The 16,227-nt window shown below is 37.9% G+C and overlaps 1 protein-coding gene across 5 annotated transcripts; it reads left to right on the top strand.

Moving 5' to 3' along the window:
* Positions 1 to 617: 617 nt before the first annotated feature.
* LOC111871426 (translation initiation factor eIF-2B subunit gamma) lies at positions 618 to 13,079 on the top strand. Of its 5 annotated transcripts, none has more exons than XM_023864550.1 (11): positions 618 to 704; positions 1,259 to 1,421; positions 1,802 to 1,956; positions 3,383 to 3,548; positions 4,263 to 4,458; positions 7,118 to 7,239; positions 7,617 to 7,810; positions 9,883 to 10,112; positions 11,221 to 11,324; positions 12,277 to 12,336; positions 12,977 to 13,064. In XM_023864550.1, exons 2-10 carry the CDS (start codon positions 1,268 to 1,270, stop codon positions 12,327 to 12,329), a joined length of 1,374 nt encoding a protein of 457 aa, XP_023720318.1. In that variant the 5' UTR covers positions 618 to 704; positions 1,259 to 1,267; the 3' UTR covers positions 12,330 to 12,336; positions 12,977 to 13,064. The 5 variants fall into 5 exon arrangements, with proteins under 5 accessions (XP_023720318.1, XP_023720351.1, XP_023720298.1 ...); XM_023864583.2 differs by lacking the exon at positions 618 to 704 and adding an exon at positions 830 to 899 and having other exon boundaries at positions 12,992 to 13,079; XM_023864530.2 differs by lacking the exon at positions 618 to 704 and adding an exon at positions 830 to 899.
* Positions 13,080 to 16,227: the final 3,148 nt, after the last annotated feature.

Raw genomic sequence — 16,227 nt, 5'->3', positions numbered from 1 at the left:
ATGTTAGGCAGAAATACATACAGTTGAATTAGTAGTGACTCAAGTAGGTTCAACATTTTGGTCCATGAATTCTGTTAAGAAAATGAAAAAATTACTCACAAATGGGGGGGGGGAAGAGGAATGTATATAGGATATTGGTAGGAAAGCCAGAAGGAAAGAGATTACTTTGAAGACCATGATGTAGGTGGGTGGATATATTAAAGTAGATCTTAGAGAAATAGGATTGAGTGGTATGGACAGGATTGATCTGGCTGAAGATGACCTGTGAAGGCCTCTTGTGAACATGCTAATGTTCCTTCAGATTCCACAAAATGTTGGGAAATTGTAGAGTAGCTGCACAACTGGTGGTTTCTCAAGAGAAGCTCAACTCCATGTTGTTGGTCGTATTCTAAAATTTTTTAGAATACCGGACGATGGGAAAACTCAAAAAGCTCAGTAATTATGAGCGGTATGCACTATCCTCACAGGTTACAAACCCTACAAAATATACTCTCTGTAATTGGTTCAGACAAATAATTAAGGGGTACTGGTGAGTTCTGAATGTAAACGATTCTCATAGGTGGCAGTAGTTATCAAAGCGAGTTTTGTGAGTGGTCAAGCACATGGTGCCCTCTTGGCGGGATTGCAGGAACGCTGTGCAGAGATGATCAGTGCAGACAACATGAAATTGGTTTCTGACGTTGTGTAGTGAAAAGTTGTCCTTTGTAGGTGAAGTTATAAAATGTTAATATATAAATTTATCTGTACATTATCTGAAGCTAATTACTAGTTTGCCACATCAATGTACTATACTTATTCCAATATTAAAGTTGATTTAACTGTGTAGGATTGGTTATGCTGTATGCAGAATCGTGTGGAAAGTGGGTGTATCGATTAGTAGATAGATTCTGAAACATAGGGTATTATAAACTATAATACAAATATCTTTAGCCCATAATAAATATAGCTTGGTCGCCTTATTTTGTGTCAGAATTTATTCAGTAATACCAGAGTGCTTTATATAATAACCCATCAAATATGTATAGGTTATGTTGGTGTAAACATATGTGAACATGTGTACTAAAGTCGGTATTATAGCAAAGCCCCAAAACCATAACCTGTAAGGTCAGGCAATAATTGTAGTAGTGGATTCAGGATTTTGAACTTAATAGTTAAATTCCGGTACAGATTTGCACAACATGTTATCTGCAATAGATGCAGCATCTCATTACCAGAAAGAAAAACAGACACATTGTGCACTGTTGCATTTCATTTACAGGAAACGAAAATGGTTCGCGAATTCCAGGCCATTGTGATGGCTGGAGGGAGGGGTTCTAGAATGACGGAGTTAACTGCTGGAAGGCCAAAATGCCTTCTCCCTATTGGAAATAAGCCAATGGTGTGGTACCCACTGCAACTACTTGAACGAACAGGAATAAAAGGCAAGTTCCTCCATTTTCACTTCTTTTTTATACCACATTTAATAGCATTACAGTATTTCGGTACGAGCAGATTGGTATAGCAATAATGCCCTAGACTTTTATGTGGGAGGTGCTTGGCTCAGATCATATCCAGGACACTGGCAATCCTGATTTAAGTTTTTTCTGGTTTCTCTCAGTCTCCAGACAAATGTTAGGATGCTATGACTGCTTCCTTCCAAAGCCTATCTAATTCATTATTCTATAGTTATCCTGCAATTTGAAACTATGTAGTCTGAAATAGTCACATCAATGTAAAATAAACTACAAAAAATGTTTCAGCAATGATGAATATGTTGGACAGGCACATGGGAGTGATATGCATCTTCTGTATTTTGCTTCAGATACAATATTGGTTGTGGTAGAGCAGGTACGGTCAGAAGTGCAATCAGCACTTGAGCCATGTGGATTAAAGATTCGTTTGGATATTGTTAGTATCCCTGCTGCAGAAGACTGGGGAACTGCAGATACACTACGGTTTTTGAGTGATAGAATTAAGGTGTGTTTATTTCTTTTTAATACATTACAGTATTCCACTAGTAGTAGCAGTAGCAGCCGCAATTCTTCTCACTCTCAACTCTGTACAGTCTCTTGCCAAAAATAAATGCATGTTGTATGAGTGTTCCCTGCATTTGATGAGTATCATCATTTATGAACCAGGAAATAAAAATGCAGTAGTTGTAGGATCATCACTAACAAATTTTAATCTAGTTCAGTTGTACATACTGAAAAGTAGTAATTGATAACTCAGTTTCTTGAGTTATCATCAGTATAGATCTGCATTTGATGTGACTTTTGAAGGGGTTCAGTATCTCCTGGTTTTTGTGGACCTTCTTAAAGAAATATCCTAAAGCAATGTTGAAGAGCAGTGGCAATAAGGATCTTAAACCTAAATAGGTATAATAACAGATTTCCTCCACCACTTTCTAACCTCTTCCTTGTTTGTAATAGAATTAATAAGTTTACAGATCCCAGAATGTAATATTCCCCCTCCAGCTTGTGTTATTATGATGCATAATCACTTGCTTTCACTTCTTATTTCACTGTCTCACATGCAACTTGTGTTAAAATCTTAAAATTTGAAGTGAATTTTACATTTTTAACATAAGTTGCATGTGTAATGGTGAAATAAGTGAAAATTGTAACATTTCTACCAGAAATTGGTCAGTACCTGCAGATATGTACTTGTTCGACTTTCATGTCATGATGTCAGCCTTAAAAGAACTTGTCTCAGGTACTAACAGCCCAGCTCTGTATTTCGGTATAGTTAAGAAAATTACAGTCCAACTATACATACTGTCAAAGTACAAGAGCGTGGATTGTCAGTGTGCCCATGTGTTTGCCTAAGTTAATAATACACATGTCATCTCAAGGATACACACACAGGAAACTGCAAACCTTCATAAGTGTTAGTTTTGAGGTTTTCACAGCGATGACTATGAAGAAAGTTGTCTTCTGGGTTTAGGCGCCATGTATTCTTCGTTTTGGCCGACTGCTCTCTGCATTCCAAGTCATTCAATTGCTCTGAAGATGTAGGCGATATGTTCCTCCGAAACGTCGGCCAAAACGAAGAATACATGGCGCCTAAACCCAGAAGACGACTTTCTTCATAAGTGTTGTTCATACAATTTTTTAACTCCAAATTTTCAATGTTATCCAGTGTTGTCTAAGTTTTCATAACTTTAGAATGTGTTCTTCTGGGTTGTGACACCGTGTAGTTATGGTTACCAATGTTTCTGAGGAATCTCGTGCCTGCATCTCCACTTGAACCTGAAGATGAGGGCAGCATTTTCCTTTGAAATGTTGCCACCATGTATACACTGTGTTTAAATCCACAAGAGCAACATCAAAATTTCACTGTCATGGAAACCTCAGATCTCTTCATGACATTTCTTTTGAATTGAACTTGTTAATATAACTTACAGTCTGATGTTCTGATTGTGAGCTGTGATATGGTAACCGATATGAATCTGCATCCAGTGTTGGATGTTTTTCGAAAACATTCAGCTGGGATCGTAGCACTGTTCTTCCATCCACAGCCATCAGATGCCTCATCTGTGACACCAGGACCAAAGACAAAACAGAAGCCAGGTAATATAATGAAGGAGCGAAAAGTTTTCAGTCAAATGAAAACTTGTGAGGGATCTATAACTATACCTTTGATGGTAAGACATTAAAAGTCTTTGATTGTCAGATGTATTAAGTAGGCACCTATATTTTAAAAATGTGTATTTTTGATGCCTGTTTCTTGAAACAGAAAATATGTGGATGACTGAGAAAGGGTACAATTTGCATGAAAATTGGGTTTTTATAAGAGTTTCTCACATGAAGCTGACAGATTCATGTAACTGGATCACCTTATTCCCATACATGTCAGATAATGGGAAACTCACTGTAGTTTATATCCATTTCAGGCTACCCGTTTGAGTCCTTTCTCAACTGGATGTTTGTACTTTTTAGTCTGTTTTCCTACAGAATGTTTGAATGACTGGTTATATAAAGTAAAGATGAATTTCTTTATGTGTAGAATTTGGTGCACACAAATTACTGCTTCCTCAGATGCGATGCCAAGTAGTTGGGAGATGAGTGCCAGCATTTCAGAAGAATCTGCTTAAGGGTATCCCAAAGACAAAGATGGCAGGTTACTCTGAAACACTGGTACCTCTCCACCAAACTACATGGCATCATACCCCGGAAGGTAGTACAGTCAACACCATGAGGACATTTGTGTCTCACTTGTTACATGTATAGTATTCTGTCCTCTGAATTCATATAGATAACCTACACTTTTAATTCTTTCTGCAGAGCGAGATCTTGTTGGTTTGGACACAGAAACCTCACGTCTTGTATTTCTAGCATCAATCTCAGATTTTGATGATACAGTATCGATGCCAAGACGTCTGCTACGAAAACATCCCAATATCTCAATGTTCAGCCAACTTACTGATGCTCATTTCTATGTTATTAGGAAGTGGGTTGTTGATTACTTAGCATATGAAAAGTGAGTATACAAAGAAATTACTTTCATTAATTATTTCTTATACAAGTGTATGTTCACGTGTGCATGTGTGTCACATCAGGTGCCATGTCTGTATGTGCCTGTATGTAACATTGAAGTTGAAAACACAATAAAGTTGCAAGTTGTACATCATTTATGAACCATAACTATAGGCTCAATTAAAAGCCTGTACTGATGGAAACCATTACATACAAGACCAGTGGGCAGACCAAATATTTGATGGGAGGATGAGGTTAAAGCTGACATATAGAAAATAAAGGTACGAGATTGGAAGATAACAGTCCAGGACAGGACCAAGTGGAAAGGTGTGGTTGAGAAGACCAAAATTCTACACGAGTTGTAGCGTCAAAATAGGAGGAGAAGATGACAACTATAGGCTCCTACCTCCTGTGACAGGTGACAGGCCTTAGGTTTCCTTTTTTGTTACCTCCTAAGACTTGCAGGGCTATGGTGGAAGTATTCTGATCTCTCCACATGGGGCAACACAGAACAGCGTAGCCAAATGAACAGTCGTAAAACTATATGAGTGCCTATGTCATCTGTGCTCTAAAAGGAGCATTACATGTATGTACATGTCTTATAGTCCATGCTCCATTCAGCCTTCTTCTCTTCAATTCCCCCTAGGGAGACAAAAATTGGAATGTACGCCAAAACAGCACCACTGAGATAGGAAGAGTTTCTGCTGGTGAGACAGGAGTTTTAACAAGATTCTGCTCACACACCAGAGAACACTGAATGAGCTAGAGCAGCCATGCAGCAGGGCCCCAGTTGGCTCTCCTTGTATAACCTCAGCATGGACCACACAGAAAACACCGCCTATAGCAATTCTTCTATTGTAGCATGTGTAACTGTTGCTGCAATCACATCGTGATTACCGAACATTGCATAGCAACGAACGCTCACTTAATAGTGCCATTGTGTGTTTAACATGTCGTAACCTAGCAACGGATGTTCCTTCTCACTCCAGAGTTCTGGCTTTGCACCCTTGCATCACAGTGTGGTTTCATCAGGCTGGTGCCATGGCCATCATGGCAAGGCAGAGCATGACTTCTCATAGAGAAATATTTCCAGGCTGCTTAATTTTGAGCTGGTAGCATTCCTTGGCCACCACATTCCCTGGAATTGACAGCCTCTCTGGGGTTATCTCAAGCCTGAAGTATATGCTACTTGCCTCCACTGCGCTCAAGAATTGATGGACTGCATAGTGGAGGGAATTGCAGGGAGTTATGCAGAGCTTCAGGCAGCAATGTATCAAATGACATTGGGGTTATCTGGAACATGTAAGACATGGATATTAAACTGCAATCATTATGTTAGTTGTTCTATAAAATTTTTCACTTATTATCTGGTTTCTCATAGTAGTCAATGGAAAGACCATCATCTCCTCACACTTCATCCTGTACTGTTACGGGTATGCTGGTAAATACAGAAATGATTTCCACAACCTGAAGTCTTTACCATCAAACATACTCTCAAATGTGTGGACACTGGCTTCCAGGAATTGAATTTTGAACCAAAATTAAAGTTAAAGTTAACAAATTGCTGCAATGCAAGAGTGACAAATGTCAGAAGTGTTAGATTGAAGGGCAATGTAAAGAGTATAATGTGAAGTTGTAGCTGAAGACTCCCTCATTTATGCTAAGAAAATTACCATGCACTTCCATGCAAGGGAAGAAATGAAAGAAATCTGCAACCAAACAAAGTTCAGTTTTCTCTTTGAAAGGTTATTTTCATATACAGGTGACAGAAACTTTAATTTCATCATAGCCAGTATAAGGTAGAGGGTTAGATTTTGAATTGCTTTCTGGTTCTGCACTCAGAAGTATGGAATTTTCTGAATTACAAAGAGCCACACACAATATTGCTGTGAGGTAAAACAGTCTTGTTGCTGCATATTTTGACTAGGCCTGGAGAGCTTTGAACTTTAGATGCAAAATATACCCCCTCACATAGAATCAGCAAAACCTCTTGACCTTTGTCAACTGATACAGGACTAAGCCCTTGTGGAGCTGCTCTGCAAATATGGAAATGGACTTCTGTTATTTTTGCAACATGTGAAAGGAGCTTCAGCAAAATAACAATAATCACAGATGATGTGAGATCATCAATTGCATGAGACTGACTGTCAAATCTAAGTGTTTTCCACTGAGTACAATGCTGTAAATGTATTGATTTGTATTATGTAATCAGTGATTTTGCGGCCATTAAAGTAAGAAAAGTTGTCTTTATTGTTTGCATCCCATTGTATATACTGTTTTTATACAACTGTCAACACAACAAATTCATAATATTTATTATTATGAATTTGTTGTGTTGAGAGTTGTATAATAATAGTAAAATAAAAGCTGTATGAAGTAACTATCAAATTTGTAATTCAGCCTATGTAAGAGTAAGCATGGTTTTGTTATGCTGCTACTACTGCATCTCTAAATTGAAACAGACTGTTCTTTTAAAAGGTAAATTATCACTGGGAGGGGCACACAGATGCTTTGTCCCAGCTCTGTGTCTCCCTATTCATTATTTGTCAGTCATCATACCATTCAACAGACTAATGCAGTATTTCTAACATCAATATGTGAACCATAACCGTAAGAATGAAATAAATGTACCTCAATAAAGACGTTTTACGCTGTTGTTTAAGGTCTTTTAGCACACTGAAAGGTGAAACGATACCATACATTGTCAAGAAACAGTCATCAAGACATAATACATCGAGAAAATATGATGACACCAATGCATCCCTTGTTGATGATGACAGGAAAGGTAATTAGTGCAGAAATGTATCGCTTGTAACACATGTATTGTTCAGTTTCTACATCTCCACATCTAGGCTTAAAGATCGCCTTTTCTCCCTTTCTTACTTCCACTGTTCCTCCCCTTTTGGTGCATTCATAATGAAATGTTGCAGAGTCGTTCCCTAGCAATGGCTGTCTCTGCTGGCTTCACAGTTCTTGCCTTAAGCAAATATGCCACAGTATTTTATGCATGGTGTATAAGTTAAATACTGATCTTTGTAGTAAACTTCTAGAGATATTTCTTTGGCCTTCAATTTGGCCATGAAAGTGTTGTTACTTTGTGGACAAGAACTTGAGCTTGTGTTTGAGAGATGCTGCAACTTATTTAATTACTTTGTTTGCTAGATTTATTCCATTTTGCCCAGGAAGGCACTCTCTTGCATATGATCAGGGAGTTATCAAGTTATAATGATCATACTGGAGATATGAAGCCTGTGTATCATGGTGACCCAATTCGTTGCTATGCCTTCCTGGCACCTTCGGACAAATTTGGCATAAGAGCTAACACTGTGGCTGCTTACTGTGATATTAACAGAAGGGTAAGTTAACCTATTTGCATTTCCTAGGCAATGTCTCTATCAGCAGCAGATTCTTATCTACATGAAACAGAATTCCTAGTATCCCAGAAATACATTTGAAAAATGTGAGAGGGGGTTGACAAGTTGAAAATAAAGCAACAAGTTTTTCTGAACATATATCTGAAAATACACCTCTTCCATGATACAGCCTCATTTTTTTTTCAGGTGTCTGCATGGAGGGGAGGGTTACAAGAGCAAAATAAAATACACCAGAAAGTAAAGCTGCATGTAACTTTACATTCAAAAGAGAGATTTGTAAACTGCAGTTTTAAAGCAAATCTTGAAAGTGATGCCTGGCCATTTCTGTACACAGTTGACCCTAACACATTAAAGACTGTCTGATGAGTTTAAAAAGTTCAGGCATTACTCGAACAGTTTGGTATACATCTTGAATCCGCTGCCAAAGCTCTTCTCTCATTATGATGGTTTGAGTATAGACTCCCAGCACTCCCAGATACAGAAATCACATGTGTTGAAGTCTGGAGATCTAGATGGCCAGTATGTTGTGCCTCCAAGCCCATCCACTGACCTCTGGACATTTTATTTAGCAGTTCTGTTACTGTAATGGTGTAGTGAGCTGGAGCACCATCGTTTATGAACCACGTGGCTTTTCTCAGCCCGTCTTGCACTGTCCATGACAGCTGGCAACGCATCTTATAAAAACTGGTGGTATGTTTGTCCATTAAGACATACAGGCAGCTGATATGAGCTGATTAATTCTCCGCTTACAACTTCCATGCGTTTACTTAAAACTACTACTGGTGTTTGGAGGGTTTTAATGTTCAATGATTTTCATCGTCTCATACTCATACATTATGGAAGCTGGAGATTCCATCCCTTGTGGAACATGCTTCATCAGTAAAACCCCAAAAAGCAAGGCTGTATCTCGGAAGAGACACATATGTAAATATATATTCATAGGAACGTTTTGCTTTATTCTTAATCTAAGGCGTTCCAATTATTTTCAGAGGTATTTATAGGACAATGTGTATTATGATAGCAATCAGAAATTGTTCCATCATCATCATCATCAGTATTCTGTCAGGCGACAGGTCCACAGTCTCTTCCAAAACAGTTTCTCCACTTAATGCGATCTTCTGTTTTTGGAAAGAGACTATCCAGGAAAAGTGATAATGTGGTAGTTTTTCCATTTGCTTTCCACATCGCAGTACAACAGCCGTTCAAACCACTCTGGTCACGCCTGTTGCTATACGAACTTGAACCATCTCGAGCATCATTTGCTCTGTGCTTCAAGTCGCTGCTGATGACGCTGCTTCCGACATCAGTTTTGTTCCATCAGTGCAAATATAATAGTAGGCCATGGTAGATCAAAGGAAACCGTTGTAACCCAGTGAAACACTAAAATGAGTGAACATACTCTCTTGTGCAATTATATTTTTTTGGTGAAACAGGCCAGTTCCACAACTCCACATGTATGTGCGCAGAGATGTGAACCGCTTGAAGTAACTTGAGAGTTGTTATAAGTACTGAACAAGTAAACTTGTACTCTTCTCCAAGTATAATTAGAATGATCAAGTGAAGGAGGATGAAGTGGGCAGGGCATGTAGCACGAATGGGGAAGATGAGGAATGCGTATAGGATGTTGGTGGGAAAGCCAGAAGGAAAGAGACCACTGGGAAGACCAAGGCATAGGTGGGTGGACAATATTAAGATGGATCTTAGAGAGAAGGATGGAATGGTATGGACTGGATCGATGTGGCTCAGGATAGGGACCAGTGGAGGGCTCTTGTGAACGCGGTAATGAACCTGCGGGTTCCATAAAATGCTGGGAAATTCTTGAGTAGCTGCAGAATTGGCGGCTTCTCCAGAAGGGCTCAGATGCATGAGTAATGTAATGTAATGTAACTGAACAAGTGAACACACCAAATATTACAGGCAAACATTCCTGCGTTTTACTCGGAAGATCATGAGAGCACTTGGTGACTGAAGTGTTTGGTGTTGCCACACTAATATAAATGCAGCTAACTTCATGAAGGGAACATTGCACTGAAATAAAATGTACAATCTTTCAGATTAAGCAACGGTGGGATTCAGTTACTGGGAGTTGTGAACTTTCACCCATCCATCCAACTTCCAACATAAAATCTACCCAGATTGATGATTTGTGCATTGTTGGTGAACAGAGCAGTATTGCTGGGAAGACGTCAATCAAAAGCTGTAACATTGGCGCGCATTGTCAAATTGAACCCAGAGTACGCCTGACACAGTGCATTTTGATGAATGGTGTTAAGATCCAAGAAGGGTAATTTTTTATAACTTTCATGTCAAAACTTCAAAATTTTTGTAAAGCATACATTAATTTGTGTTTTATTTAGATTAATACTTACATAACAATATACTACTCTAACAGAAATGGCAGACAGTGTTTGTTGCTACTTTCTGTGATTTATACTTTTAATATTATTTTATCAGAGACAGATTAGCTAAGAACTAGAAAAACATGTGCAAGGAAAGTAAAATTGGATTCTAACATCCAGTTTTATGGGAATATATGTTTTTAAGCTTAAAAAGATCTGTCTTCATGCAAATTTGGTTATTGCTGTCAAACAGGCAGTTATGCATTTTGTAATGTCACCATATTATTTTACTTTTTACAGTAAAGTGACTTAACAATATTTGTACAACATTTTTAAAGATCTAGTGTCATAAATGATTGGGAATAAGTGATGAAGTTAGTAATGATAATGGAGTTAGAGTAATAAGTATATGTTGCTGTCTCATCACCAGAATGCAAGGCAAAATCATGACATAGTGGTAGCTAACAGATGTCTTGACAATGTGGCACAGTTCGGATTTTTGGGAACAACTATAACAAATCAATAGTTGATTAAGGAGGAAATTAAGAGGAGATTGAACTCAGTAATGCTTGCTACCATTCAGTCCAGAAAGTTTTGTCTTCTCATCTGCTGTCTAAAAACATAAAAATCAGAATATACAAAACTATAATTTTGCCTGTGGTTCTGTATGTGTGTAAAACTTGGTCTCTGACAATAAGGGAGGAACATAGGGTGGGTGAGTGAGTGAGTGAGTGAGTGAGTGAGTGAGTGAGTGAGGGTCATACAAATGTGAGGTCCTTACATTTAACTGCAGTAATTTTAATCCCGTCTAATGAATTTACAGTGTGACTGTTTTCATATCACTGATGGTATCAAATTAGAAAGTGAGATGGTGGAATGACCTCTAGTGCCATGATGTTCATGTTAAATTTCATGAAAATGGATATCAGGAGCGCAGATACATGCACAGATATGATGATGCAGAGTTTGGTGTTTTACACTGTCACACAAATGGTATTATAATCTGTATGTGCAGATATGAATATAATTGTTAATTATAATTGTTTGTTGTAGATGTGTTTTATCAAATTGTGTTCTGTGTGACGAGGTGGAAGTGGGTAACAATTCTGAATTGAAGGATTGCTTGGTTGGAAGTCATCATACTGTAGCTGCTGCAGGTAAAGTACCTGCAGTTCTTTTGTCTTATCTGTGTTATATAGAGGACCACAATACAGTGGATTGCATTGAAAAAGGGGCTATAGGACATTATTTTCACCATCACTTCATATTAGAAACTTCTCTCATACGCATACAGATTAGCTTATCACAGTCTGTGGAGCAGAGTGATATGAATATATACTTGGTTCTGTTTGTGTATACTTCTGGACTATCCTCCTTACTAGTGTCCGGAAAGATTTTATGTTTATCTTTGAGGTACTGTATTCATGTTTTTGCCAATTAGTTCAGATAATGTAGACCCAAAACTGATGCAACCCATTCTCCTTGTCTGAGACCATTCTTAATCAGAAATGCATCAGATAAATATTTACCTGTACTGAATGTTCTGTAGATTTCATTAGGATGCCTTTTGATTAAAGTGACTGTTTTTCTGAGTGTATGCCAGCATCTTCATCTCAGTGTTATGTATACTGTAGAGACCCTATCACTAATTAGTATATTTTCCTTACTGTCCTCCTTTTATGATTATGATGTTATTACATGTATTTGCACATACACAAGAGAATTGGGTAGACAAATATGATCATTAATAGTAAAAGCTAAAAGCTAATATATGACATAAACACTGTCCCAAGTGGAACAATTTATTGTAGTTCTTTTGTCTTGCCCTCTTTTACACTACATGTTTTGGCCACAAATGGCCATCATCAGGTGTATGCACTTACGTAGCTGTTACACTGCATCTAATTTAAAATTTAAAACCATAAGTCTTCACAATTGTTCTTTTCATTGTTACCAACAGGTTTTGATTTATTGGAATCTATTTTGCTGATATCTGTCTGCTTTGTGCATTATCTTTGTAGCGAAGTAGATTCATATATCGTATAGAGTGCAACAGGATGCTTAAATATAATATAGTAAAGGCTAACTTCATTTAGTTTTTGTTTTCAGCTAAACATGCAAGCGAGGTTCTAACTGATGTCAATCGGCTGATGGAAATTTAGGATTGGGGTGAGTAAGGCATTTCCCCAAATGATATTAGGTTTTATTTTAATCTTTTACTATGAAAAATAAAAATTTGGACCCAGAAAACTGATCCCTGTTGTTACTCGTACGGTAGTGTTCTATGTATCGAAGGTTATCTGAAGTAACTCAGTGCAGCAGAATCCTTCATAGATACATTACATACATCACTTCACATCCTATCCTGCAGATCCACCATTAGTGAAAAATGACCATTGGATGTGTAAAATGTCATAAAATAAAAACGTATATGTGCAGTACAACTGAAGCAGTCACATACAAGTGAAGGGAACTTGATGGTTCTCCAGTTGATCAGAAATTCCCCTCTTTTTATGAAACCTAGATGTTCATTACCACTTTCAAAACAGCCTGCCACTGGATCCTATCCTGAACCAGTTGAATCCCATACACTCCTATACCCTACCAATTTTCTTCTCTCAATTTTAATAGTACCCCTCAATCTGTGATTTTTATTGCACAGGTGATCTGTAAACTGATATGTTGTGTAAATTTCTCTTGTCAACATGCATGCTACATACCTCAGCTGTCTCATCTACCTTGGTCTCCCTAATAGTATTTGATCAAGAGCACAAATTATGAAATTCCTTATGATGTAATTTTTCCCCAGCCTTCTGTTACACAGTGCACTGGTGCTGGAATCCAGATTGCTGTAACAAGAAAACAGACTAGATAGCAAGCTGTAATTATAATTGGACATTCCAAGTTAACAAGCTGAAGTCCACATGGAGAATTGCAGTATGCAAAAATAAATTATTCACTGAAAGGAAACCCAGCAAGAAGACTGATCTGTTAGTTCCACATCAGAACAAGACTTACAGCACAGTCTAAGCAGAGAACAAACTGTTATTTCCGCAGATATTTTAAGTGAACATAACAGCAATAAATATTATAGAAAAGGAGAAATTTTTGTCTGTCTTAGTAATGGGTGTTGAACAAAAACGGAGAAGATGCAGTGTTAAATATGAACTGTTTTGTCAGTTGTCAGAAATTGTCATGTCATGGAAATATTTAACTGATTGTCCAAATCATGCTTTTTTTTTAAACAACCTGTATATTATCAGATTAATATTTGCATTTGTGTATGCAAGTGGAGGAGTGTGACTTTTTAAAAGATATTAGCCAAATTCAAAGGCACAAGTAATTCAAGAAAATTTTGTCAATTATGTATATATATTGTACAAATTTGAGCTAAAATGTAATAAAATGAAGAAATGAACGAGAAGAATATATTGAGTGAGAAAAAATTATCAGTTTACTTTCATAATTACACCTTGTACCTCATTTCTTTGTGACGGGTTCTCACCGACAGTATTAGCCACAGATTCACATTAAATTCAGACAGTTCTCTGAGTCCTGAAGTATTTTGTCAGTTGTCTTTTGTGACCCTCTCCTGAGTCTGTAAGCTGCATGGGTACGGCATTTTTGTACAAGTCCCCATCACTGAAATGTTACAAAACTGCGTTTTCTTGTAAGAATAGCCAGGGTGGACTGATCTGGGCATTAAGTCAGAACCTTGGGCAGATAAGTATGGCTACATGGTTACTGTTAATCCAAATCTGAATTATCTACTAGGATGGGGACCCTAGACTCTGTCTCTAATTAAGAACAAGTCGTGTTTGATTTGTTTCATTCTGGTCCATCACAATAACAGTATTACAAATATTACAAAGGTTAATTAATTCCGTCCAGTGTGACTGATGGTTATTTGTTTTTAATATTTTATCCTTTACATGTTTCTGTCCTATAGACCATCATCGGTAGGATATCAATACAATTAGAAATCACTATTACAATATATTTTTGAGTATTAATATGTATGTACAATGTCATCATAATACAATGTATAAATCTAATGTTCTTTTAACAACTACAGCGGCTTATACAAACACGTTAAAATAGTTATTACAGTTAGTATGTTTAAAATTTTTATTTTTTTTTAAATCCAAATTGGCTCTTGTCCCTTCTATTTCCTCTCCCCAAAGGAAGCCAAGCGTCCACCACCCTGCGGTTCCTTCGTTTGAAGAACAGATGTCTTTAGTGTCGTCTTGTTGATATTCGGGGTGCACTGTGTTGTTATACGGGTCTATTGTTCAGAACTGTACGGCCATTAATTTCGGTTTTATAGACCGGAGCCGCTATTTCCTTAATTTTTTTTTTTAATTTGCTTATTGGGGGGCGGAATCCAACTGGGTCCACTCGGCATGGTGGCCACTGATTGACCTATTATAGCCTGCCCCGGGTGATTATGATGGAGAATTTGGTGGAATGAAGATTGGCATGGGAAACTGAAGTACTCGGAGAAAACTCTCCCCATCGCCACTTTATCCACCACAAATCCCACTGACCAGACCCGGGATCGAAACCGGACCGCCACAGTGGGAAGCCAGCGACTAACCGCTTGAGCTAAGGCGCGGCCTGCTATTTCCTTGAAATAGCTCCTAAATTATCTTCATGAGGCTAAGTGGGCCCCGTTCCAGATCCACCACTTTTCAGAAAATCTGGTAGTGCCGGGAATCAAACTCGGACCTCTGGATTTGTAGCCAGGAACTCTAACCACTAGACCACAAAGGCAGTCGATTCAGGCTATTAACTTCTCTAATTTGAAATTAAAGTTGTTTTTTCTCGCTTTTGGGATCAGTGACATGTTTTCTATTGCGACTAGATCGTTGCACTGAAGGAGAGCCTGCACACAGGAGGAAAGACACCCCGCTAAAATTGGAACAGGAACCCTCGGTTCCATGCCACCTCTTGTCCTTCAAGATGCAAAGTCTCATAAGATTCCGAAGAAAAATTATACCGGGTCACTTAAGACGCTTAAGACGTTGGGCTTGGACGAGCCAGATGTACACGTATATCTGATACACACTGCTGCTTCAGACTATACATCCGATTAAATCTAAGCCAAAGGAGCATTAACATTTCCAGATTACATTAATTACCGCCAATGGAATCTCTTAGAGAATTAACCCACAGCTGCAAAAGAGTGGCCAACTTGGAGTCCTTTATTCCTCCTCTAAGAAATGGTGGAATACTGAACAATCAATTTTTCGAATGGCTTTTTCATTTCAAACACTCTGGAAAAACTTTTGATAATGGGCCTCTGTTATGACTGCTGAAAGACTCCACAAGCCATATATCGCTTATATATAAATATTGTCGAGATAGTCGGATAACTGTATTATCATTTCCTCTTCACAATTTTTATTGGCCGCAGTCTCTTGAATATTTACTTTAGGGGACTTTTACATGCATTTAACAAAAAATGTAATTTCTATGTGTAGATACATTAGTTTTGTGTACAAATAAAGAGAGGTGTAAGAATCTGTTAATTAGCATATATAACAGATTTTCTTAACAGTTTATTTTGTTTTAAGCAGTTCAGTAGCTAGGATATCTGAGCCTGCTTTGATATTGATATTCCTACATGTTAATTTGTGTTTATATATATAAGTAAAGTAAAGCTATCCCTGTACCAGGCCGTGAAGGCCCATAAGGTTTTGAGATGTTGAGGGTCCAACATTATCTAGATAATAGACTCAAAGATGGCGGTAAGGTTGTCAGCCTTACGCGCCGGCCGCGCTTTACTCCCCAGGAAAATTATTTACGTAATTAATTCCTGGTACTCATTTATGGCAGAGGCTGAGTCGACCCCAGGTCCATAGTGCGGTTAGAAGGATTAGGTCAATTGAAAAATAAATCCAATGACCTTACGGCTTGTAGCATAGCCCCTCAACCAACTACGCTACCGCGTGCCCTCATGTATGTATATATACAAGGTGTGTCCCAAAAGTCATGAAATATATATATATATATTAAATTTATTGATGATATCGGTACAAAGTGTTAATATTCTTCAAA

The sequence above is a fragment of the Cryptotermes secundus genome, unplaced genomic scaffold, assembly GCF_002891405.2.
Source record: "Cryptotermes secundus unplaced genomic scaffold, Csec_1.0 scaffold152, whole genome shotgun sequence".
Taxonomy (NCBI): domain Eukaryota; kingdom Metazoa; phylum Arthropoda; class Insecta; order Blattodea; family Kalotermitidae; genus Cryptotermes; species Cryptotermes secundus.
Note: the sequence above shows the minus strand (reverse complement) of the source record. Positions and strands in the feature narration are given on the sequence as shown.